Source organism: Lytechinus pictus, chromosome 2, assembly GCF_037042905.1.
Source record: "Lytechinus pictus isolate F3 Inbred chromosome 2, Lp3.0, whole genome shotgun sequence".
Lineage (NCBI taxonomy): Eukaryota > Metazoa > Echinodermata > Echinoidea > Temnopleuroida > Toxopneustidae > Lytechinus > Lytechinus pictus.
In genome coordinates this window covers 20,480,272-20,507,584 of record NC_087246.1, presented here as the reverse complement: position 1 = coordinate 20,507,584, position 27,313 = coordinate 20,480,272, and the positions used below count along the sequence as shown (strand labels likewise).

Below are 27,313 nucleotides of genomic sequence, written 5' to 3'. Positions count from 1 at the left end.
ATTGGTATTTTTCACTATACATAAACTTTATTCATCATACAAAACAAATAATATAAGCCACTCTTATTTTGTATGTAGATAACTTCCATGGAAACATTTATTTTGATTAGCCGTCAAGCCCTGTTACCACAGGATATACCATTATGGCAAAGAAACCCTAAATATTAATTCATTAAGTTGGTAGCCTTGGTACATGCGATAAAAAAGTATCCCCTGAGATTTCAAACACATAAGTCTAGATCTAGAAATTATTTGGTCAGAAACCCTACACTCACTCACTGCATAAATTATACACACCAAAATACCAGTCCTCACTCTTTTCACCTTCTCTTACCATGGACGTACATGCTCTCTTGAAAAGAGGGAGGGATGGTATACTGGTATACTTTATGCAATGAGTGAGGGTAGGGTTTCCTGGGGCCCGTTGCAGAAAGAGTTGCAATCAATCGCAACTCTAAAAGTCATGCACAACTTGATTTTCAACCAATCAACAGCGCGCATTTGAGACTTGCGATTGATTTTCTGGCTTGCGTTTAAACGCAACTTTTTCTGCAACTGGTCCCTGAACAAATAACTACTAACATCTAGATCTCGACTATAAACATATCAGCACAATGCCTAATATTGAACGTGGTAACCCTGCCATACATATCAGGTACCATGACACCACTGTTCAACATTCAATCATTTCTTGTGAAACTGACCACTTACTACAAAGCTACAAGGGCGGAGTTTAACAATGCTGCTTTTAAGTTTCACATGACTGAACAAACAACTTGGGCCCCCGTATCATAAAACTTGCTATAATAACAAATTTGCAAATAATAATTTGGTGTGTATGACACTAACATAGAAAAGCATTCAATTTGACTGGCTGATCTTAAACTTGTTATAGAAATCATGCAGAAAGTCGAAACTTATAGTGTTATAAAACACCACCATGCAGTAACGATAAATCTTATGCGATGGCACACTGCATATGAAATAAATAAGGAATTTTTTTTTTCATGAAGAGATCAAGTGCACTCACAAATATTTCTGGGGGGGTAGGCAATCAATTTTTTTTTCTATCACATGACAAGATAATCTCTCAAGTGATATCTTGTCTATATCCAAAAATTTGATTTGAATTTGTTGCTCCAACAGCCAATGTTTTGATGTCTTCAAAAGGATAAATTCTGTTACTACAGGGTCCCACATGTAGTTACTGGTGTTGGTAATCTTCACTTGCTTTTTAGCTTGAATATAATGACTTCACAAAGATAGGTGTACATGGGCATACTGGATCTAGATCTTAAAGATATTCAGACAACTGACCTCAATTTTGAATGCTTTTTAATGTTATAATCATTTGATGCGACTACTTGAATATAGCTTTAAAGGTCAAGTCCACCTCAGAACAATGTTGATTTGAATTAATAGAGAAAAATCAGACAAGCACAATGCTGAAAATTTCATCAAAATCGAATGTAAAATAAGAAAGTTATGACATTTCAAAGTTTCGCTTATTTTCAACAAAATAGTTATATGAACGAGCCAGTTAAATCCAAATGAGAGAGTCGATGATGTCACTCACTCACTATTTCTTTTGTTTTTTATTGTTTGAATTATACAATTTTTCAATTTTTCCGAATTTGACGATTAGGACCTCCTTGCCTGAAGCACAAAATATTAAAATAATGGAATTCCACGAGTTCAGGGAGGAATGAAACTTCATTTCACATGACAATGACGAGAAAATAAAAATATTTCATATTTCATATAATAAAATACAAAAGAAATAGTGAGTGAGTGATGTCATCAACTCTCTCATTTGGATGTAACTGGCTCGTTCTTATAACTATTTTGTTGAACATAAGTGAAACTTTAAAATGCCATAACTTTTTTATTTTACATCCGATTTTGATGAAATTTTCAGTGTTATGCTTGTTGAATTTTTCTCTTTTTATTCAAATCAAGTTTTTGTTGGGGTGGACTTGTCCTTTAAGCAAGCCATGTTGTACATTCAGCTTATCATGCAAGGATCTCAGTATTTTCATTGGTTGCCTATGACATTGACCAAAAAAGTACTTACCCTGATGATTGCAAAGGGTCTCATTTCATCAATCTCACAATTATACTTCTGTTAAAAGCCACTGAAATTTGATTGGGTGATAGCGGATTGTCATCTAGACAATTTTCCTTTGCTACTTTTACAAATTTTCAAGAAATGTAACACTGCTCACTCTTGATAACTTTTTCATCATACAGACTATCTTCCATGTAAAGAAATGACCACATGATTTGCAAGAGTATAACAATCTTTCAGCCTATAACACCATGCCCGAGGCCCCATGAAAAATAAAAGGCCCTTGACAATGACAATTCAACCAATCAATGACCAAATCTCTAATGTATAGAGATCGTACATTTTGCATAACATGGTCTTTTCCAGAAGAGTATTATTCCCAGCTTTTATGGGTCTGATCACCAAGCACTGAAGTCACTCAAATTCATTGAACTTTTGACCTTTTTCTTGTTGCCTTGTTTACTGCTATCTGCTTCTACTGGTCTCTTTGTAACTCCACTGCTACTTGGTTGGTCTGAAGTTGAACTTGAGGAAGGCCTGAAATTGTAGTCATTAGATCACAGTTTGATTAATTTAAATGAAGTCCGCTGAAGATATCATAAATCAAAACTCATACCTACAGGTAAATATGTATAACATCAATACCGAAAATATAATCAACAATAAGTTTTAATCTTTATTTATGAATATACTAAGCTGCATAAACTCAGACCAAATTAATGATAATCTTAATGACTTTTAATGAAGAATATTTTTAATGATACTTTGATTTAAAAAATAGACATGATACTCTATCCACCTTTATATAAACTCAACTGAAGACATGTTTGCCTTTTTTCTTCAGATGACATACATCATTATTTCCATCTTTTTCCGTTAGAATTATGAACATACATTTTCAGTGGTTCAGTGGTCTCATCAGCATATTTGATTAGGAAACTAGATATTGACATCAAAATCCTGGATGGGATTGGTCCTAAAACAGAAATTCAACCCTCTTGATACAAGACTACCATGGCAAAGTTTAAAAAGATCATTAGTTGATTGGCATTTGGGTCTTTTAACCAGTTAGCTTTTATCATAAAAGGTCAAGTCCACCCCATAAAAATGTTGATTGAATAAATAAAGAAAAATCTAACAAGTATAACGCAGAAAATTTCATCAAAATCGGATGTAAATATGAGATTTATGACATTTTAAAGTTTCGCTTATTTTTCTTAAAACAGTTATATGCACAATTCAGAGATATGCAAATGAGAGTCGATGATGTCCATCACTCACTATTTCTTTTGTTTTTTATATTTGAATAATATATTTAATTTTTTTACAGAATTGACAATGATGTAAGGCTTGACTGAAACATGTAATGTTAAACAATGTTAATTCCACATGTCCAAGGAAGAATAAAACTCGATTTCACATAAGAGGGAGAAAATAAGAATATTTCATATAAGAGAATACAAAAGAAATAGTGAGTGGGTGACGTCATCAGCCCCTCATTTGCATACCGACCAGGATGTGCATATAACTGTTGTGTGAAATTTAGCAAAATTTTAAAATGTCATAACTTTATTTTACATCCGATTTTGATGAAATTTTCAGTGTTATGCTTTTTGGATTTTTCTCTTTTTATTCAAATCAACTTTTTGTTGGGGTGGACTTGTCCTTAAAAGGCAGTTAGAAGGATTCAAATTAAAAATAAGTGATACAGTTGTATTTCAATCATAGCGTCAATCCTTTTAGTCAGACAAGAATTACCAAAGCTCGATAATATACAAATGATACACAGAATGTGAGTGCATTGGTATATTTTGTAAGCATAAGGTAACTATCAAACTTTTAAACCGCATGCTCACTAGTCCTACCGATTCACAAACAAACCTGCATATCATTTGTTTTTCAATAAATTTTTTTGGCTGAGAATAAATTTCTTTAAAAACATGCATAAGTAATTATCGGAAGCATGTCAAATTTACTGGATGCTTGGTTGGCCATGCGTCGGTAATTACTTATGCATAATACCCATTCTATAAAACATGCTGTCAGTTATTATTCATTAAACCACATTGTATTCACCTGTCAGGAGTATCCCTTGATAATTGGGCCAAGTACTTGCCAACCCCCGGTCTATAAACCCGAGGTTTGTCTGTCGTTCCTGGTATTATCGCTGTAGACTGGGAAGGTTTCTTTTCTCTTGTCTCTTCTTCTTTCAGTTTTAATCTCTCCTCAGCAATCTAAACATCAAAAAGTATTCACCGTTAAGAAAAGATCCACAACTTATTTGCGAATACACATCCAAAAAATCACATATTTTTTGTAACATGTTCACTACTGAATTCTGTAGATCCCATAGGCTAGCTGGTTATAGATCTCAATGGGTTAACAGTCAGAAAGCTTTTCAGACTTGCAAGATAAAGCAACAAATAAAAACATGTCAATTACATTCAATATTTTGTGGTTAAATCAGCACTGCAAAAGTAATGAATACCTCATTTTAGGTCCAAAGAAAGGAAATAATAGTCTCTATTAGAATAATAGGAATTCACCATTTTCAAACAGTACATGTCACATACACACAAAAAAAATGTCAATAAGTTCAGAAATTGAAATGAGTACAAAACAACAAACATGAGGAAAGTGAAGAATAATTACTGTGACATAACACCATAGTACAGTCAAAACCTCCTTTATTGACCACATGTATAGAAGAACCACCTGTTCACAAAGACTGCTTAGTGGGTTTCCCTTGAGTAATATTTCCTAATGAAACATGTATTTTTAAAAATAATTTTGTCTCCCTTGAGCAGTCATTATAAACAGGATTCATAATCTGTCATGAAAAATTAGAATAGAAACTTTCTACTGCATTAACCTGCTTGAAGTAATTAAGTAATTTTTTTCTGTGGGAGTGTTTCATCATCTCGTCAGTATACAAATGATGCACAGATGTGAGTGCATTGGTATGTTTTGTGAGCATAAGGTAACTAAGGAACTGTTATGCGCTCTGTGGGTTTAGAATAGTTTCCATAGTTACCGCATGCTCATTAGTCCTACCGATGCACGAACAAACCTGTGTGTCATTTGTATTATAGAATGGTGGAATTTTTTGGCTAAAATTTTTTTTTTTTACAACCATGCATAAGTTATTAACAACGCATGGCTGGCCATGCATTCTGTATACAAATGATGCATGGGTTAGAGTGGGTCAGTAGGAACTGTGTGCACAAGGTAACTTAGGCATGGTTTAACCCACGAGGCGCAGCCGAGTGGGTTTAGACCATAATGCCAAAGTTACCGCGTGCACACAGTTCCACTGACCCACGAAAGAAACCCATGCATCATCTGTTTTATAGAATGGAAAAAAATTATTGAATAAACCACAAAAATTAATGATTTACCGGATGCATGATAATTTCATGCGTCTGGTAAATTCAATTTACCGGACGCATGAAAAAATTTACCAGACGCATGATTTATTTATCGGATGCATGAAAACCCTTTGATAACCCAGGACAACATAAATATGTATGCCTAACTTTATATGTTGGCACAAAGGCATTATACTCAAAATGCCAGATACAGCTTTGCATTGACTAGATCTATTTTAATAGGCAGCCTCAGACCTCCAATAGCTGTGTGTGTATGCCCGGGCCAGCGCCTACGGCTGCCGCCTGCCTGGGCCTGCAGTGTAGCTTTGGCTGTGCACAGCCAGCCCGGCCCAGGGCAGTCAGCGGCGTAACAGGGGTCCATTACGAAAATACACCGTTTGGGGTTTCACCGCTGTTGGGGTCGCAAACTGCGGTAATAGACCCCATTTTTCGTTTGAAACTCTCATTTCTCATTTGAACATTTCCAAGCCCCGATAAACCCATCTTGGCCAGGTAATCCCCGTTGTCTCAATTTCACCTCCACTGGCCAGTAAAGCCAAGGACGAAATGATAAACAACAGCTGTGCTATTACGTAAGACTTCTCTGCCTGAAGAAGGAACTTCGGAATTAAATTATTGTCTTCGATATTTAATCACATTTTCAAAGGCATATTGTATTCAGACATCCAATATTAGTCCTTTTTCAATTTCGAACGAAGAAAATCGACCTCGAAATAAGGAAAATAAGCGAATAAAAATTAGGTTATGCTTTGCATGCAGGGACTGCCCTTAAAGCGCTGCGCACACGATGCATTCACCGCGTGTATACACGGAACTCCATAGCAGGCTCTTAGACACGTTGCAATCCATCGTGTGTGACCCCCTGCTGTGCTGGGCTGTCGCATTATCTTCAGACCGAGGTCAAGAAACAGGTGTTTTGATATTTAAATTTCTTGCTTGGGGGCAGTTCGGGATTATAGTGGTTGGAGAAGAGAATTGGTGAAAACGATCTGGGGTATAGCCTTCTCAAACGGAGGTATTTCGTCATGGGTGGCCAGGGGGCCAAAAAGAGCCAAAAATTTCCCGGTCATATCATGGAACAGGCAATGGCGTCATAAGGCAAAAATTTTGAGGGGGCGATATGGCGTATCGGGCAAATATATATATATATAAGCGAGCGAGCAAAATTTTTTGATATTTTTATTGCAAAAATCCAATTTTTAAAAGATTTTGACATAATGTTAAAAGATGATATCATATTCACCCTCCTCTCTCTCCTTTTTTCTCTCTTTTTTGTACGCCACGGTGAACAGGATTTTTGTTATGATTGTGAGCATCAGGGCGAAGCTCTATATGCTCGAGGGGGCCGAGTTTGGCGCTTCTGGCAAGAAGTAGCTTAATATAGGTCCCGAGCGAGCTAACATGAAGATAGATTTTAACGTGATATTCAGAAAAATATAATACACTTTCCTTTCTTTCCTCATTTTTTTTTGGTTTGGTTGTAGAACTGTTGGGGGCCATGGTCCAAACTCATCCATATAACAGTGCTTTATGGGTGGGGTCCAGGGCAGAGCCCCGGAACCTCTTGATATCAAAGCCATTTTAAACCTTCATTACAGATGGCCACTTATTTTAATCAAATTGCGTGTATATTTATATAGCTTTAACACAACACATACATTCAATGCAGTTGTGTATTGTAATCATCCAAATATTAGGGGCACACCATAGCAAATGTGGGAAAATTTGTAAAAAGTTGCCAGCGAGCGAAGCGAGCCAGAAAAAAATGGCCTGTTAAAATGAAATTCTAATTATGTGATAGATTTTTACATCATTATAGCAAATATCATGTCATATATTTTTTTCATTCATCTCATTTCGCTGCCTCCTTTATTTTCTTTTATTTCCCCTTTGCTGTGGAACCACCCCCGGTACGCAAGTGCTTCAATGTAAAGCTTAATGCAGGAAGGGTCCATATATGGGCCCGTTATAGAACCCATTAAAGGTTACAGATGAAGAGCACCAACTGCACGGGGTCTTGACTCTTGGACAGAGCAAGTTTATGATAGACTTTCATACGACATTATGCTATGTACCATCCATTTTTCTTCCCGCTCGTTATCTCAATCCTCGGCAGCCCGGTAGTGTACGTTATCTTGTCCCTATTCTTTATTTTCCAATTTAGATTTTGGCTTATTCCATTCTGCCTTTATTTCCCGCTTTTGTTTGCCTTTTTGTCATCTTTATTTTATTTCCCTGTCTTACTAATCATGCTAATGTATTTGTATATCGGGGCAAATTGTTCTTTCTCACTTGTTCTTTTTTCCTTCCTTTTCCCGTTATCTTTCCGTTTTCCCTTTTTCATGTTTTTTCTTTTCACTTTTCCTTTCCCTTTCCCCTTTCCCCTTTTTTCTTTCCCCCTCCTTTCCCTTTCTTCCCCCCTTTTTTTTTTCCCGTTTTTTTTTTTTTTCCCGGTGAGCTCCACCAGGGGGGGCAGCTTGCCCCCCCTGCCCCCCCGCCTGTTACGCCACTGAGGGCAGTAGATCTAACGTGTGTCTGGCCTTCTCAACTAACGAGTTTGCGGGCAGTTTTAATCCCTATGACAATTACGGTACCGTATTTGTACTTATAGATCATTTTGTATCCTTTATTTGATTCATTCTGCCTTGATAGAAAATTCAAAATTTTGACGTAAACAAGCGTAACAGTACATGCGCGATGACATCACAATGACCTTTTCGGGTGATAGCTTGTTTACAGTGAATATCGTTTTGATTATCGGGATATCGTTCATGCAGCCCAGTAAAAAAAATTTGCATAGCTCTCAACCAATCAGATAGCATGGATTTTCTCATCCATTCTATAATAATTTCTTATGCATGATACCTATTCTATAATAACTTTTAATTAGTTTATTTTTAGCCAATTAGATATAAGGATTTCAGTAGCTTATAACAGTTGCCAATTAAAATTTCTGACTATTCATTTCATGAAAAGCTCCCCATATCATGTTGCCAGTTGATATGATCTCAACCCAAAGAATTTGGTTGATGAGAGAATATAAACAAGGAATTTGACTGGGAGTGAAGGATTCTTGTATGCATACCTCTTTATCAACCTCTTCGTATGGATTGACGAAGATGACAGTGTCTTGGATGATGATATCCTTCACCGGTCTGTCTTTCTTATCAGTCTCCACCTTCTCCATGGCAGTCAATGTATCCAGACCACCAACAATGCTGTAACAAACCAAACACAACGGGTGATTTAAAATTCGGTGGCCCATTATTCTGAAGTTGGTTTTTAATTTAAACTCTGGTCTAAGTTGTGGTTTAACTATGGGTAGCCAAATATCACATAAATCTTTAACAGTAGAGGTTCGATGTATCAGCTCATTAGACTCACGAATCATTCTTAACCGTCTGGGAAGGATACATAAGATAATTGTCTTCACCATTAAAGAATTAAGGAAAGAGCAGTTAACATGAGAAGCATACAATGTGAACAAATTTTGACATGTTTGGCTTCCCATAATTTTAGCACAGAGTTAGACCATGGTCTAAGTTGAACCCAAGTTCAGAATACATGCCAGTGTGTTGTGTTGTAGCAAGACCACAAAAAATAACATTAACAAACCAAACACATTGGCCCATATTCTGAACTCCAGATTAACTTAGACCATGGTCTTACTCCGTGCTAAAATTATGAGAAGTTGCAATGCCAAGATTTTGTTTACAACCCATGTTTCTTATGTTAACTGTGATCTTTCCCCGTGCTTGAAGACTCTTAGGTTATCAATCCTTGACAGTTATCAATGAATAGAGCAGCAAATGTGCTGTCAAATTCAGCCACTGACAGAAATTTGCGTTTCAGTTGGCTATCCATTATTACACCACAATTTTAGACCCGTGATACAATTATACAACTTAGCGTATCTCTTTATATTAAATTTATTAGATTAAACTCAAGTTCAGAAAATATTAAAATCATATAGCATTAATAGTACTTTCTTAAGAACGATAAACTTTAATTGGGAGGGGGGGTGTGAAGAAATGTTGGAGGTACATGTATAATAAAGTTATTATTCTTTAAGTCAAAATAAAACATCATCATCATCCTAGATTGTCTAAACTTATCATTTTCAAGATCAATCATGGACGAAATTTACAAACCATTGACTAGCAAGGATTTCAGCAGCTTATAACAACAATCAGTAAAAATCCTTGGACAACTCACCTTCCAAATATGGTGTGCTTTCCATCCAAGTATTTGCATGATCTGAATGTGAAGAAGCTGTAAAAATAAGGAGATATGTGACTTTCATTGCTCCAGTATCACAGATTTCTCTACAGTTTGATCAAAGTTCAAAAATTAGAAGCTTCACAACGTATTTTTTTTTTTGGACCATTTTGGTTTGCTATTAAACTCAATATTATGATCATTACTATGATTTGTATGGATTAAACCAAAAAAAATTATCAAGAGGAAAATCATTTCAAAAGAAGGGCTCGGAATGAAAGGATTCAGATTCTTTCCTTCAATTCAAAATGGTGGTTAGGTTTGCCATGGTACTCTTAGTTTCATGGTGTGCTCTTGCATTTGACATTATGGTATTCATTGAAATAAAACCAACTGTCATGAGCTTGACAAAGCCAAGCTACTCAGTATGTTAAGACTCCTCACCTCATCTACTCTTCTCCTGCCCCAAGCCATCACATCTCATCTAGCTAACAGTCCATAAAGGACTTCTCTTATCATCTCACAAAAATAATATTCTACTCTGCAATCTTTCTTGTCTATCAAATCCCTCTCGATCTCTTTCATATTCATGTCCTCAATTACTCTTCGCTTATTCCACAGTCCTTTCAAGACTATGCACATGGTTATCCATAAACTCTCTCTATATGGGCTTGACAGTTTTACTTACAATTGTGACTTGTTTGTGTCTGGACCAGAGTTGGCCATACTAAGTACACCCCTTCCGGTGTGGCTTAGATTAGGCTTGAAATCATCTTTGAACGGTTTCCCCCATATTGACTCCCCACCTGCAAATATATAAAAACAATAAAAATATAAAAACAAATAGACCTTGAACATGCTGAATGTAATTTTGTGTGGTTCAATATATACTTGTTATCATGTGAGGAGCCCCCCCCCCCCTCTCCTCCCTCCCCCTAGACCCACTTCCTTTTTTGCCTGTCAATTTTCTTTGTATGGGTAGAGTAAAATACTCTGTGTGACGATGATGACTTTTTCTTTCTTTGCTTGACACAGAAATTTGAAGGAAACTGTACCCCCCCCCCACTTCCTTGTAATTCCTTGTTCTGCAGCTGGCCTAAAGCTACTTACCAGTTCCAGTACCTGTTGGATCTCCACCTTGAATCTGTTTAGTAAAAAAATAGTACAATATAAAATTAGTGGCCCAAATTTACAAAGATGGTTTGTATCTCTAGTCTTAAACCATAGTTAACATAGTTTGTAGATTTCATGCATTAAATGCAGATGACAGCTGTGATAGGGATCTACAATTGAGTTAGAACTAAATCCAGCCTCTACTACATCCCTGAATCCAAGCAATAATAATTGCACAGTCACACATGCTTGATGTATCTTATCAATCTTCAATGTGCTCACTTTTCAGTTTAGATTTCATGATTTCACAAATAAAGGAATACACATTAATACTGAAGAGATATATTTGTTTTGCTATGATCGAACTTAAAAGCAATGCAGTATAAAGTTAAAGTTCGGTGAAAATGTATGATCATTTATTTTTTGAAGCACATATTTCTCAAGTCACTATTAGAATGAAAGGGATGACCTACTGCCTGAAAAATGAGACAATGATTTCCGAGACATAAGTATAAAGGATTTATAGAAATGTTTTCAAGAATATCACTATGATTTGATTAAATATATGTAGTTTCCCTATAAGTCACCAAAGAATACGTCATTACTTACCATGAAGTTCTTGATTGACCTATGAAATTTGGTGCCATTGTAGTATCCTTTTGCACACAGCTGAATGAAGTTTTCACATGTCTTTGGTACCTGTAAAATTAACCATAAAACCATGACAATGCAATTAAAAATTTCAATGCACACCACCCATCTTTTAACATCGAACCCATTTCTACATGTAAAGAGTAATATCTAAATTTCTGCAGACTACATGACAAGTTGATGACAGTCATATGCATATTGAGGGTTTCCACAAGTAGTCTGTTATGTTGGAGAGCTAACAATAATATCTGAGCATTAAACTGTCATAAACAATTATTAGAACTTTTTGATTTGCACGTTCACTAGTAGACTGCTACAGTAAGTACGTCATAATAATCTGATTTGTGTCCATGGGCTGGCATACAAAGTCAGTGGAGTTAAGCTCAGTGATACACAGAGCATTCGCAAACACACACTGCCTGTCCACTATCCCGGTGCAAGACATTATTTGGGGAGATCTGCAATGTTATCATGAACTGTTGATATGTCCGGCAATTTTGGTCGAGTTTGGACAGGCTCAGTATCTCAAATTACTTCCTTCCACAAACCATGTATGCCATGTACATAGGGCAGACCACTGGTGAGCACGCAAATCAAAAGGTCCCTGTTTATATGAACTAATTGTAATGCACAGGTGTTCTATTCTTTGATCCTCCATTATGACATCATCTAGGGAACCATGTCCATCTATTCCCATCAGTACAATGTGAATAACTCACCAGATCACATCTGAGTTCAATGTTGAGAGTCCCTTTGTTGGTATTCATCCTAACATAGCCTTTCTTCTTCACCCGCTCATATCTTATGATGTCTTCATCAATTACAGCTATAATGGGGAAAAGATACCTAGTTTAATATTATACAAATATTCAATGTTTATGAGTGCGATCGTTCCGAATATTGCATGAGGGTGCAAGTTGAAAGAATCTATTCAACGACACACAGCGACGCAAAGGGGAGTTGAATATATTACTTCAACTTCTACCGAATGTAATATTCGAACAGTCGCACAAATGACAAAACATTGAATATTTGTTTTATACAACACACGATTTGAAGACATCGTCTAGACCAATAACCAAAATGGATCGAATTATCAAAAGTATTTGGCCTATAAAAGAATAGGGCTACGAGTATAGATCTACTCGGGTCTAACCTTTTAGCCTTTTATTTTGCTAAATATTATTTTATCTGCGCGTGGTGTATGAAGTGCAGTGATTTGAGTAGGCCTACGCGCATGCAGTTATTGTGTAGGCGTAGGCCATGGTACACACATTTATTGAGTTGAACTGCCTGTTCACTTGCTCCAGCGTGCAATAGTCAACTATTGCACGGTTGGCTCTCTTGCTGGAGCGTGCAGTAGTCGACTATTGCACGGATGTCATGTTTTGCCGTGCTATAACTCATTACACTGAATGTCATGTGACGTGTATTCATCCAATCAGATGCCAAGGATCTATCTATGTGTTTTATAAATAACACTATTTATTATTGTTGTCATTATACCATTAAAAAAAAAATAATCACTCTATTGTATATTTCACATTAATGGTAGAAATCAATATTGGTGCATCAATAATTGTTCTTACCTGCTTCATGCACAGTTTGAGGGGCCATAACTGTTGAGGTGAACCCTGCTGCCACTCTACCTGTGCTGAAGTGTGCCTGGAATAAGAAAACACAATCACTTGATTTCAGTGAATGGTATTAAAATCATCTGGGTTAAACTCACTAATTTACGATACATGGTGGGCTACAGTGTAGCTGAAAAAGAGGGATTGGAAGCTCTTGCACAATTACCATGTTTTGAGCTTGCATGTTTATTAATTATTCTTGTTTGTGACATGCTGAGATATGAGTGCTGAAAATGTATTAATATTGTAATTAGAATGAAATCACGCAATAAGTGTCACTATGGAAATACTTACAGAATTGATCTTATCTGCTTTCTGTTTCTTTTCTTCTTTCTCTTCCTAAGGTGTCATGAGATGAAACAAAAAAAATACTTGAGTTAAATTTCTGTTTAGCAGCATTCATCCATTATCTATATAAACAGATTTTCAGAAATATTTCAACATGAGTAACAAATCAAAAGTCCAAAAGTCATAATTTGTAAAACCAGCATTTCTGGAGATTTCATTGAAAAAAAAAGAAGAGAGAAAATGACTGGCAAGAAATAAAATCAAAGACGTTCTAATGAATTTTAAAATCAGAAATAAAATCTAAACATCTGTGTTGATATCAAATTGGCATGACCACATAGTAGATTTTTACACAGGAAATATCTTCAAGTTGAAAATATTTTACAATTATAATGATGACTTTTACAAAACAAATCACCAAATATCAAGGGCGTTTTATTCCATTGTATTCTATTACACTTGTACCATCTGATATTTTTTATTACTAATTTGAACATTCTACTTTTCTAGATTGTTCAGAGTCAAATAATTTAATAAAATTACATAAATTCATATTACTTTTTGTATTTCAATCTAATGATAGGTGAGAAGTGATGAACAGATTTATAGGGAAGAGACAAAAAAAGAATTGATTACCGAAGGCTGATATTCTTTGTAGAGTGTTCCCAAGATGTCCTCTGTCTCCACATTTGTCTTGTTGAGGGTATACTTTGGGTCTTTCCTAGCTTGAATCTCAGCTGTGGAGTATCAAATAATGCAATGGAAATCAAGTGATACTAAATTAAAGGACAAGTCCACCCCAAGAAAAAGTTGATTTGAATAAAAAGAGAAAAATCAAACAAGCATAACACTGAAAATTTCATCAAAATCAGATGTAAAGTAAGAAAGTTATGACATTTTAAAGTTTTGCTTAATTTCACGAAAAATATATATTCTCATCCCGGTCAATATGCAAATAAGGGAACTGATGACATCACTCACTCACTATTCCTTTTGTATTTTATTATATGAAATATGAAATATTCAAATGTTCTCCTCATTGTCTGGTGAAAAAAAGTTTTATTTCTCCCTGAACATGTGGAATTATCATTGTTTAACATTTTATGGTTCAGTCAAGTTGGTCCTTATTGTCAAATCTGTAAAAATTGAAATATCGTATAACTCAAACAATAAAAAACAAAAGGAATAGTGAGGGACATCATCAATTCTCTCATTTACATGTGACTAAATTGTGCATATAACTATTTTGTGAAAAATAAGCGAAACCTTAAAATGTCATAACTTTTTTATCTTACATCCGATTTTGATGAAATTTTCAGCGTTATGCTTGTCTGATTTTTCTCTATTGAATCAAATCAACATTCTTCTCAGGTGGCCTTGACCTTTAATACACAATTATGTATTAACCATCTTTGCTTGGTCGTCTTTCAATCTTCTCTACTGCAGTGTTCACTTTCATCCCTCCACCAATTAATCATACCCTTAATCTCTCCCTTTCTTCATTCCTCTCTTTTCCATCCTTCCTTTTTTCTTCCTAAATCCTCTGCTAATACAATGCCTCCTATTCAATGTCCCTCTCTCCATTCCTCGATGACTAACCAAGCTCCTTTCATCACTCCACCAATTCTTTCCTCACTCACTACCTACCACTCACTGTCCCTCATTCCTTACATTTCTCATTCAACCCCCTGCCATTCATTCATACCTCCCAATCCCATCCCTCCAATTCTACCTCCGCCTCCTCCACTCTCTCCGCCCTCCTGAATTATTTCTTCTCACTCCCTCCTCTCTCCTTCCATCTGATCATCCTGAGTTAATTTTCACAACTCCTCATCCCTCCCACTTACTAATTCTCCCCCTCCCTCCTCTCCACCCATCCCTTCCAGATTCCTTTCGTCCCACTCCCCATCAACACCTCCATTTCTCATTCTATACGTCCCTGCCATTTAATTTTCTCCAACTCCCCATCCCTCACTTCCTTTCTCCCTCCATAGTACATCCCGAATTAATTTCTCTCACACTCTTTCCCTTCCTCCATCACATTACTCACCTGCATCTTCAACTTTCAGATTGTTTTTGATGTGATGGAAGGTAGAAATATTGAACTTATCCAGCTGGCTTGGGTCTTGTATGGTGATGATATCTGATCGTTTGAAGGGTTCATCGGTCAGCAAATCCTTCCAGTTCTTGGCTTTGATATTAAGCTGCTCAATAGCCTGATTACCAAAGTGAAAAATACAGGTGACTAATGACCATTATCCCACCAAGGGGATGTGACATGAATAAATACGCTTGGTATTCACAAAAGGTTTTAATTTCTTGTACATAGTTTGCCACAGACTTACAGTTAAGCACAATAGTAAAATCAATTGCATCTTTTGTTACAGGGCTCAGCAGGCCAGGTCCCCATATCCCATACCATATAAGTTCAGTCACAAAGTGACGTATAAACCTTCTTGATTACCAGGGAGCAATGATGCAGTAGTTGATGTAAACAATCACACTGGGATAATACATGACAATCATACACAGCCAAACTGTAACTTTGCCATCTTAATGCATAGTTGAATGGCAACTGGAAAGTATTATGGGGTTAAAGGGATGGTCCGGGCTGAAAATATTTATATCTTAATACAGAGTAGAATTCACTGAGCAAAATGCCGAAAATTTCATCAAAATCGGATAACAAATAATTAAGTTATTGAAGTTTAAAGTTTAGAAATATTTTGTGAAAACAGCCATCATGAATATTAGGTGGGCTGATGATGTCACATCTCCACTTTCCGTTTTCTTATGTTATTACATAAAATCAGATTTTTTTCATTATTTCATACTTGTGTGAAAAATATGTCTCCCTTATAATGAAATAAGTTGCAGCAATAAATATCTCATGCACTAAATCAGTTGTCAATCAAATTTTTCTAGTTCTTGGAGGTGAAAATTTGAAATCTAATTTCATATAATAAAATACAACAGAACAAGTGGGGATCAGTCAGACCGCAGGTCCCTATGATAATGAGCAAAAAGGCCAGATTCATCCAAATCATCTCGTGGCTGAATCCTCCTCCTTGCAAAATCTCGTGATTCGTGAGATTTTCTTTCTCTAAGAATTTACCTGTTTTAACCTCAAGGTAAATGAAATATTATTGCACCATCAGATAGAGTAAAAGTTACTTTTTCATATTGGTTATTTATTTTGTATACAATATTTTGTTAAATAAGTAAATTTCTGGCCCGAAAATGTGCCTCAAAACTGAATTTTCTTCCCCTGTTTTCTTTTGCAAATTGTGCAAAACTTTTTATTTTGAGCCTCAATTATATCTCTATCACCATAAAGCTGAATTTCTGTACTTTCTCACAATGCCACTTTTGATATGCGGCACCTTTTAATCGGGTCAAGATCACACTTTTCCCACCAAGGTACAAGACGAGATTTCTGAAATTTTGTACTTGCATGAAATCCAGAGTTCTGATTGGCTGGATAAGGTTCACAGAACTACAGGCGCGGGGTATTTGAGGAGATTACCACATGGGAAGTGTGACCTTCCCACGAACCCAGGCACTGGGACCGTTGGAATTTGCCATTGTGTGGTCTCTTTGACCAATCAGAGTGCAGTATTCTTGTTTTCAAACTTCTTTATGTACTTGGCAAATGAAAAGTGTGATCTTGACCCGATTAAACCAATTCTTATTTTGAAACCTATATTATTTCAAAGCATACATATTCAGCTTTATCGTGATATAAAAATCATTTGGGCTCAAACAAAAATAAAGTGTGAAAATAGCAGCTTTTGTCAGGTGAAAATATTTATTTTGTAGCATATTTTAGATCAAAATTTTAACCTATATTACATAATCTTGGAATAAATCCAAACACATGACCTGAAAGAATGATTCTTCTTCTTTACAATGGTACCAAATTCATGAAATTCGATGCACAATTAGAGCAGCAATGACCGAATGAAAAGAGGTGTTTTGGTCCGCATCAAGCTCATTAAATATGCAAAACATCTCAAGTCATGAATATCACTTGGATGAAAGAAGCCACTTTCTTGGGACCTGCAGTCTGACTGGGGATGTGACATCATCAGATCACCTAATGAATATTCATGACGACTGTTTTCACAGAATATTGCTAAAGTTTAAAATTCAATAACTTTGTTATTTGTTATCAGATTTTGATGAAATTTTCAGCATTTTGCTCAGTGAATTCTACTCTATTTATTAAGCTTTAAAAAAATACTTTCAGCCTGGACCATCCCTTTAATACTCACTTCGAAACAATACACATTGCCTGTTGTTTTCACAGTGATGATGTGAGTATTCTGGTTGAACACCTTGAAAGTCACAGGGCAGTGGTACTTTCCTGAAACAGCAATATGAGGAGTAAGGAATGTTATCTATGCCATTCATACCTGTTGTATTTAAGGACAATGAACGTAATTCATATTCAGCACAGTATCAATGTTAGCAGCAATATCATCATCAGTATTAAAGGGGAATCCAGCCTTGGCCATAACATGTTGTGTTGGGAAGGAGAAAAATAAATTAAACAGAATGGTGAAAGTTTGAAAGAAATCGAACAAGCAATAAGAAAGTTATAGCTGCTTTAAAATTGAGATCACTAATACTATGTAGATTTCAAATTGGCAACTGGGTAAGTAAATTATGACAAGGGGCAAGGACAACTTTCCCATAGGCCATGTACTTTATTATCAGGGATTTGTGGTTTTATCCTAAGTACCCATTCCCCTGGGGCAGTAATCTAAATATAACCCAGGTAGTATATTGTTTTATGTCCTCATGAAAGAAAATTATAATTTGGAATCAAACTTTTGGGAAAAATGACATTTTAGCCATTATGTGTATTGGAGTACATGGAAGAGTAGTCCTTGCCTTACATCACTATGACATCCCATATGCGGCCAATTTGAAGTGTCCATGGGTATAGTGATTACCAATATTTACAACTTTTGAAAATTCAAAACTTTCTTGTTGTTTGTCCAATATTGTTCAAACTTTCACCTATCAACTTGTCTGATTTTTCTTTTCTTTATAAAAACACGTTTTCATTTTGGTTGGATTCCCCTTTAAGCAATATCATCATTATCTTTACCTCAGGTGATGATTTGTGTACACTTCACTACACTTCACTACTGCTACACTACATGAACCATCTGCGCTTATCCATAGAAATTGCCAATTTGATTCACAAAAGGTGTGATTTTGAGCTATAATTGATAAAAAAAAACATGGCCTTACCAAGAATCTACAACATGTAATCCATCATTCTGACACTTTTTCACTCTTTGTCCAAGCTAATATCAGTCCCCAAATCAGTGATTTAAAGCCCACACCTAATATCTCCGCATGATATAAATTCATCACCGATTCAAAAATATCACTTCCTCAAGAATACGTGGCCAGCAGGCACCGCGGCGATACTTGCAATTGCAGAAGCAATGTTTTTTAATCAGCAGTTAATTTATAACGTGCATGATATAGATTGTTGGTAAGATTCTTGGTAAGGTCATATTTTTTTATCAATTATACCGTAACGGTCTATTAACTGCACCTTTTTCTCGGCGGGATAGAAGCAAAAGTCGGGGGTGCGGTTTATCCACGGTGACGGGTCTGAGCCAGCCCGTCGTAACCCCTCTCGAACATGTAAGACGTCTGCCAGTTGACAACACATCGAGTGGCCGGGCGTAGCCGCCCAGGGCAATGTCGTTTAGAGGGGTATGAGCCGCGGGTAATGGGAAGTGATTATTACGATCTTAATCAAATATTGTCAATAACAAACGCACCCACCTTCATGACACTAATTTGGACTTTATTCTCGATTCAAAGCAGCGAAGTTCCCTAGCTAAAAGTTCAAAGAGACGCCAAGCATACTCGGTAATATTTTGTCACAGCTGAGCGAGAGTTGAGCGAGATGAGAGTTTGCGTTGAAGTGCGACTTAAGCTGGCGCTATTCATTTTAACCCCTCTCCTCCAAAGTCCCGTTTCGCGCCAGCTTATTTTTTCTTTCCCGTTTGCTTTTCATAAGATACCATGTACACCACGCAGCGCATGAGAGAGACGGCACGAAGCCGTAAAAACAACAGGAAAAAATGCCAATTTCTTTGTTTCTTGAACCTTCCTGTAATCCCCTATCCAAAATTCATGCTAAGACATCGAATGCTAGACAAATTCTGAAAGTGATTGTGAGGTTGTGATGCAAGAAATGTGAATGTTTCTTCCTCCTACGCCGGGAAAGACACAAATCATAATTTGATAAGATGTACCGTATCGTAGTTTGCAATGTACAAGAACGGCAGTGCTGTATGTGTGTACACTGTGACTGTGAGGTGAGTGAGTGTGTAAGTGGCAAATATTGTCGGGACCTTTCTTTCTTGCTAACATTTGTAAATGAATTGATCAAGAACAGCAGATTTCCGCATACCGGTAAACTCTTTGGATACTTTGAAATCTATAACTTAGTTTTTGTTTCTTTCGTACCTCAAATATGCATGTAGAGAAGGATTTTTTTTTTTTTTAGTCCAAAGTTGGGGGTGCGGTTTATAGTCCGTTACTTGCGGTAGTTCTAGTCCCCTAATAATCCCACCTTTGTGAATCCAAAGTGTTGATTTCTATGGATAAGCCCTGATGGTTCCTGTAGTGTAGCGGTAGTGAAGTCAAGTGTAGTGGAGCGTACACCAACCATCATCTGAGGTACTTCATTATCAGTATTGAGCATCCTCATCATGATCATCATCATTATAATCATTGTTATCATTATCACGGTGACCACCGACATTATTTATCATTACTCATAATCACCATTTTCATAATCAACATCATAACCATCGGCACCATTATCATATTGTCATCATTGTTGTAGTCATCACCATCATTACCAAAGTTAATACACTATTTGGAAAAAAATAATGCATGCAAAATATGGTAGATGTATATACTGTACATACACAAAAATACATGCAGAAAATTCATCTTTGTGTAATGGCCAAATATCAATAACTGAAAATATAAGTCATTTTGTTGACAACACCATGCATCCTTACAAAGTCACTGTCTGCTTTTAATGCACTTACCGTCAGTGTTCTTGTGGAAATGAAGCTTGATCAGTGATTTAGCATCTAGTGCCTGTATGATTGGAAATGATCATGGTAACAATCAATACAATGAGATACATCTGAGATCTGTTTAAGGCTGAATGGACAAAGTAATGACTATCAAACAAGACTCATGGAATGACAATGAAATTGTTTATTATGATATCACGTGTCAAGGACTCTAACATCATAATGGAATGATGAGTGTGTCTGCACAACTTAGAATATTTGTTGTTTCTAGATTTGAAGCACATTAATGTCTTGAAAATACCTTGGTGACATAAACAATTACATTCCCTCAGCAACTTGACAAGAATAATCACAAAATTGATAGTTTAGGAAAATGGGAAGACATGCATGGCCCCAAAATAAAGTGATAGTTAATAAACAGGGAGAGTCGGCCAAATTGCAAATGCACTTACCTGCCCTGTGATGGGGTTGGTCTTGTACTTTTTGATGAATGGTACAATACTCATCAGATCAAAGATAATACCATCTGAAGTACAGTAGGGGTGCTCAAAAGGCTGAAGGGATAGACTTTGGATATAAGAAAAAAATGTAAATACTATTTGAATAAGAATACAATCGTTTAATCATATCTTGTGCAAAAAAATTTAGAAGTACATTTATTAAATACAACTGTTTAATTTTTAATTATTATTATTTGAAAAAGTTTTTGAGATTTTGTGCATATGTAGGCCTGCCCCCCCCCCCCGGCACGGTTGAAAAAAAAGACCTGTCATATGATTAATACTTCAAACCATGAAACAATACTAAATACGATATAATAATAATAATAATTCAATACTTACATAGCGCCTAACAAAATTTCTCTAAGCGCTTAAATATATTAATAACTCTTCAATTTACATAAGGAAATGAAATAAGTATAAAATCTTATATATGAAAATATAGCTAATACTTTATAAAATTCCTATGTATTCCCTTCTTTAAGATTTTCTAATGAATGAAATCACATACCTGCAATGATCAAATGGTAATCTACGAAACTCAGATTTCTGTGATTCTGTGATACAACATTAAAATAAGAAAGAAAATTATTCAGTTTTCATAAAGAGTATACAATGTATATCAGGGGGACTAGATGGACAACTTACAATGGCATCACTTTAACGGGTACAAAAAATGGCAAAAAGAAGCTGCTGAAAACTGCTTATCTAATAAAAGAGAGCCAATGGAGTAAATTAGAAAGTCAATAGGGGCCTAAGCTTTCGATCCTAGCAGAATCTTTGTCGGAGGCAAAAAATGTTAAAGTAAAGGGGAAGAAAAAGAGAGAGAAAAATATATACCTTGAAAGTTTAATCCACAAACCTCAGAAGCACTGGTGTACCATGAAAAAATATCAGAGCTCTAGGTGCAATTTCAATGCTAACCCCCTTGCCAGATCTATGCTAAAGGTTTCAGATGTTGGAAAGGGTGCAATTTTAGCACCCACCATGGGGTGAACCCTATCTGAACAAAAAAATAAATACCCAAATGTCATGTTCCAAGTTGATAGCTTGTTACTGCTCATTATTGTGCCATCTGCCTCTTTGCTATTCATCTCAACTCTATGATTATTATAATGTCTTCTAACATTAAAAAGATCAGAGAATAAAGATGGATAGAGATGAGAAAACTTCAATCTCTCTTACCAGTTTTCTTGCCACCGTAGAATGCCGTCCACTCCTTGGAGGTCAGATACCTGTTTCATTGTGAGAAGAAGTTTGCAAACTATTAAAGTAATAGAAATGGTTCCAACACTCGCCTTTCAATCAGAAGATAATAGGTTGAATCCTACTCCAGGGGCCCATCGTACAAATTTATGATGATGGTACTTTTGCCATTATGGTATTAATGCAAATCTTGTTTTGATAGGATGCTGAACTCTGTAACCACGGAACATAGTTTTAAAGGTAAAGTTACCATCATCATAAATCTTTTATGAAATGGGCCAAAGTGATGATTTTCTATTAAAACAGGAAAAAAAAACAGGCAAAGTTATCTGGAGTTTCCCAGGTGAAGTACAGCCAGGGTAACAATATCACATGGTTCACTGTAAAGTGGTTATGATATTATAAGGCCTACAATGCCGCATACTCAAAGTTGCTGCATCAAATCGATCAAATCAATGGATATTTGTAATCAACGTTATTATGGGGAGGGAAATTTTCAACAACATATATTCAACAATAAATTTTAGTATAGAAATAAACATGAAACATTCTATTGTAAATTCAAATGGAAGAATCAGTTGTTTTAATGAAATGTCTGTTAAAAAAATAACTGGTCATGCCGTTTGTTTTCAAGCTGTTTCAAGCTGCGCATGATCAGAAGATTCTGCGCATGATCAGAGGAAGGTCATTTGTACTAAAGTGACATGGTTTTTAAGTTATTGCATTTATTGGGGTCTCTATTTTATCAAACAATTATTGGAATTGCGCATACAATGAATCATGAATCTAGTTTTAAAAATACCACCAAGCTGAATTAAGGTTGTGAACTGTATTAGCGCCACGAACGACCTTCCTTTTATTTCCGTGGAAGAGACGTGCGAAGCCACTTTCCAGGCGGAGGTAAGCGATTTTGCTCTTTTTTGTGTCCTTTTTAAATTAAAAAAATATGTTAAAAATTGAAAATGGAACGCTTTCTACCAGAAAAAGCCCTGGTGAGTAGCGGAATGGGTTTCGGCTAACATCATTCACGTTATGAAGCGATGTTAACGACAACTCTACAAAAACATGTTGGTTGTGCAAGGTTCGTATACGGTATAGCACTAACCTTGCAATGTTGTGAGTGCCCACTATGGCACTAGCTAGCAATACCGATAGCATGCTGTCGGCTTGATTTCTGTGCAAATTCAATCAATTGAATGGGGTGGAGATTTTCTGTGGGGTTTTTTGTTGCTGTCATTTTGAAGATACAATCCTTAATTTCAATTTGTTAGAAAGTTCGCAAACTCAGTCAGCATGGTCAGATCAATCGTCAATGCAGATTTTCAGAAGAAAACCAGAGATTTCTTCATTTTAAATTTCAGTACATTTTTGCGACATCGCCAGCCCCCTCAACCTCCTTCACACAATTCACAACCTGCTTTGTCAGTTTGTGTTTGAAAGTGAAACAGCCAGGCAGAAATTTCGCCTACAGTACAAGAGCAAGCAACGCCAACGGGATTCTACTACGCACTCCGCCGCCCAGACCGGCGTTGTGACATGGGAGAAACCCGCAGGTGCCAGGGGCCCTAAACTAAAGAAACCGTGAATTAAAGAATCAGATGAAAAGGGGGAAAACCATAAAATACAATACTCACATCTTATCTGACTGATGTTGTCTCTTCCCCATCTTGATTTATCGACTCTACTTGAACAAGGTAAAAATTAAATTTCAATAAAATTCCGGAGTTCCGCGTCGATTTTCTCCACTAAGTATTATTAATGATGATCTAAGTTCTACGTCCTACGTACCATACCGTATAGTTTAAAAAAAGCTACCGTAGCTGGCGTTATGTGAATCAAAATAATGGTGAGGGGTATACTCCCGGGATTAATGCCAATGGGTGACTTCGAGTTCAGTGTTGACCGTTTGATGTTGGTGTTAACCTGTTAGGTCAATGTTTACACGATTATAACACCAAACATAAAATGAAGATGGTGCCGAGAAGTCACTCACTAGTTGTTGAGATGTCAATAATGTGATCTGGATCAGTTTTACAAACTCAGAATAGATTTTGGAGCTAAGGGAGGGGGGGGGGGAATTAAGCAATCCAAAGTTTCAACACCAACACCAACACCAAAAAGTAAGTGAGCGATCGAGCGACTCCTTTGTGTATAAACATTATGGCCCGAATTCACCCAAGAATTTTAAACCCCCTCGGGATTTTGAAATCCCGTGTGAAACGCAAATGAAAAACCCAGCTCGGGATTTAAAGGGATGGTCCAGGCTGGAAGTATTCATATCTCAATAAATAATGTAAAATTCACAGGGCAAAATTCTGAAAATATCATCAAAATCGGATAACAAATAACGAAGTTATTTAATTTTAAAGGTCAAGTCCATGCACCCCAGAAAAAAACTGAAAATTTCATTAAAAAATTGGATGCAAGATAAGAGAGTGATAACATTTTAAATAAAATGAATAGTATAGATCTAAATTTATAGATTTCAGAGCGCAGAAACTATTATCTAAATTATATATTCTACTGCACTATATAAGACACCGTTCTCACTCCCTTCCTAAAACTAGTTCAGTGGAAACTAGTTTAGTGGAAACTTGTAGTGAGAACGTCTCTTCACTTAAAAATAAATAGGGCATACATTTTATCAATCCCACCTCTTTCCAACCTTAAAGCAAAGATAATTAATATGTACATCAAAAAAGATATATTTTTATAAATGAATTCAAACGATTTATTCGACTAATGCCATTCCTGCTAGTTTTAATAGTTTTACAAATTGTAACATTATAAGAACAGTTTGAGCATTATGATTATATGACCAATATTAGTGCAATTGAGAAGAATATTATTTTAACAGCAATGGAAAGTTCCTTTCTGTTTGAGAGTTCGAGAGTTCATTCAGTCAGTGCGCTAGAGGGAGAAGGAGAGCGACTGCTACGAGAGAGAAACTCTACTGACATCAATGGACTGGTGGCGCCTAATGTAATATTTTGCCGCACTACTGACGTGAATAGCATTGGTCGAATAAAATGTTCAAATTCAACTGTAAAATATATCTTGTTGTTGTTTTATATTTTGAATGTACATAATTAACTTTGCTGATTGGTTCGAAAGAGTCTAATGATTAATAGAGTTTATTTGTTTTTCGCGAAGGAAGCATGCGAGTCCTTATGATATACCAACAATGTCAAATCCCTTTCCTTTAATTTTCTTCTCATATCTTTTTGATACATTAATGAATATCTCCCTATAATTATGCCTTGCTGTGAAAGAGTTTAGTCGAAAAGGCCACCTAATTACCAAAAATTGAAAGAGCGGAAGACACCATGCGACGCCGATGAGGTCAACCAGACGACACCACCTACAAAGAAGTTGGGCGTCGTGTCATCCAAGTTCTCTGTCGACTTTCTCGCTGAAAGCAGTCGATCGACGTCAGAGTCAACGACAGTTTCATTGGACCCACATCTTCAATGTCATGGCGTCACTCAGCTCCACTGCACGACATCACGTGACTCAACGAAAGGCGCCACCAGTCCATTGATGCAGCAGCGTAACAGGGGTCGGTGGCCAAGGGGGGGCAAGAGCCAAAAATGTCCCGGTCATATCATGGAACAGGCAATGGCGTCATAAGGCAAAAATTTTGAGGGGGCGATATGGCATATCGGGCCAATATATATATATATATATATATATATATATAAGCGAGCGAGCAAAATTTTTATACATTTTTATTGCAAAAATCCAATTTTGTGATAGATTTTGACATAATGTTAAAAAGATGATATCATAATTATTTCACCCTCCTCTTTTTCCTTTTTTCTCTCTTTTTTGTACGCCACGGTGAACAGGATTTTTGTTATGATTGTGAGCATCAGGGCGAAGCTCTATATGCTCGAGGGGGCCGAGTATGGCGCTTCTGGCAAGAAGTAGCTTAATATAGGTCCGGGGGAGCGAAGCGAGCGAGATAAAAAAAATCACCTTTTCATGAGAATCTAACATGAAGATAGATTTTAACGTGATATTCAGAAAAATATAATACACTTTCCTTTCTTTCCTCATTTTTTTTTTGTTTCGTTGTAGAACTTTTGGGGGCCATGGTCCAACTCATCCATATAACAGTGCTTTATGGTGGGGTCCAGGGTAGAACCCCGGAACCTCTTGATATCAAAGCCATAAACCTTGCAGATGGCCACTTATTTTAATCAAATTGCGTGTATATTTATAAAGCTTTAACACAACACATAAATTCAATGCAGTTGTGTATCGTAATCATCCACATATTGTGAGGGGCACACCATAGCAAATGTGGGAAAATTTGTAAAAAGTCGCCAGCGAGCGAAGCGAGCCAATAAAAAAAAGGCCTGTTAAAATGAAATTCTAATTATGTGATAGATTTTTACATCATTATAGCAAATATCATGTCATATATTTTTTTCATTCATCTAATTTCGCTGCCTCCTTTATTTTCTTTTATTTCCCCCCCCCCCGGTATGCCAGTGTTTCAACGTAAAGCTTAATGCAGGAAGGGTCCATATAGGGGCCTTTATTTCCCGCTTTTGTTTGCCTTTTTGTCATCTTTAATTTATTTCCCTGTCTTACTAATCATGCTACTGTATTATATCGGGGCGAATTGTTTTTTCTCACTTGTTCTTTTTTCCTTCCTTTTCCCGTTATCTTTCCGTTTTCCCTTTTTTATGTTTTTTTCTTAGTTTTCTTTTCCCTTTTCCTTTCCCTTTCCCCTTTTTTCTTTTCTTTCCTTTCCCTTTCCCTTTCTTCCTCCCTTTTTTTCTTTTTCCCGTTTTTTTTTTATTTTCCCGGTGAGCTCCGCCAGGGGGGCAGCTTACCCCCCCCCCTGCCCCCCCCCCCGCCTGTTACGCCACTGCATTGGCGTCAGTAGACTCTCTCTCTCGTAGCAGTCACTCTCCTTCTCCCTCTAGCGCTGAGTATCTTCACCGAACACCGTCTTCTTTCTACACACCAATGGGTTATCATCCGTATATGTCTTCTGCATCAACTTCTAGGCACTGACTGAATGAACTCACGAACTCTCAAACCCAAAAAACCTTTTAATTGCTGTTATGATTCTTGCCAAGTGCAGTAATATTGACCATGTTATTAATAATGCATAAATTGTCCCTAATGTAATATTTTGCCGCAATAC

General features: G+C 36.4%; 2 protein-coding genes across 2 annotated transcripts; one reads left to right on the top strand and one right to left on the bottom strand.

Moving 5' to 3' along the window:
* Position 1: 1 nt before the first annotated feature.
* On the bottom strand, positions 2-23,955 carry LOC129283395 (RING-type E3 ubiquitin-protein ligase PPIL2-like). The gene is made up of 18 exons (XM_064112587.1): positions 23,787-23,955; positions 22,132-22,181; positions 21,458-21,503; positions 20,899-21,013; positions 20,456-20,507; positions 17,636-17,727; positions 15,412-15,577; positions 13,998-14,098; positions 13,368-13,412; positions 13,029-13,104; positions 12,159-12,265; positions 11,398-11,487; positions 10,786-10,819; positions 10,364-10,481; positions 9,673-9,729; positions 8,543-8,675; positions 4,145-4,302; positions 2-2,605 (listed from the first exon to the last, which is right to left on the bottom strand). Exons 1-18 carry the CDS (start codon positions 23,816-23,818, stop codon positions 2,467-2,469), a joined length of 1,611 nt encoding a protein of 536 aa, XP_063968657.1. The 5' UTR covers positions 23,819-23,955; the 3' UTR covers positions 2-2,466.
* Positions 23,956-24,406: 451 nt separating this feature from the next.
* Positions 24,407-27,180, top strand: LOC129283664 (uncharacterized). Its single transcript, XM_064095557.1, has 3 exons — positions 24,407-24,422; positions 25,466-25,711; positions 27,050-27,180. The coding sequence occupies exons 1-3, from the start codon at positions 24,407-24,409 to the stop codon at positions 27,178-27,180; spliced, it is 393 nt and encodes a 130-aa protein (XP_063951627.1).
* The last annotated feature ends 133 nt before the right edge of the window (positions 27,181-27,313 follow it).

Bases quoted from the DNA above. Each gene is read 5' to 3' on its own strand.
- LOC129283395 (XM_064112587.1), bottom strand. From the start codon at position 23,818: ATGGGGAAGAGACAACATCAGTCAGATAAGAT. The intron at 10,482-10,785 runs GTAAGTAGCTTT...ATATATTTGCAG, and splicing joins TCCAACAGGTACTGGAACTG to GTGGGGAGTCAATATGGGGG. The intron at 4,303-8,542 runs GTATGCATACAA...TTTGATGTTTAG, and splicing joins ACGAAGAGGTTGATAAAGAG to ATTGCTGAGGAGAGATTAAA.
- LOC129283664 (XM_064095557.1), top strand. The intron at 25,712-27,049 runs GTCGGTGGCCAA...TGGCGTCAGTAG, and splicing joins GATGCAGCAGCGTAACAGGG to ACTCTCTCTCTCGTAGCAGT.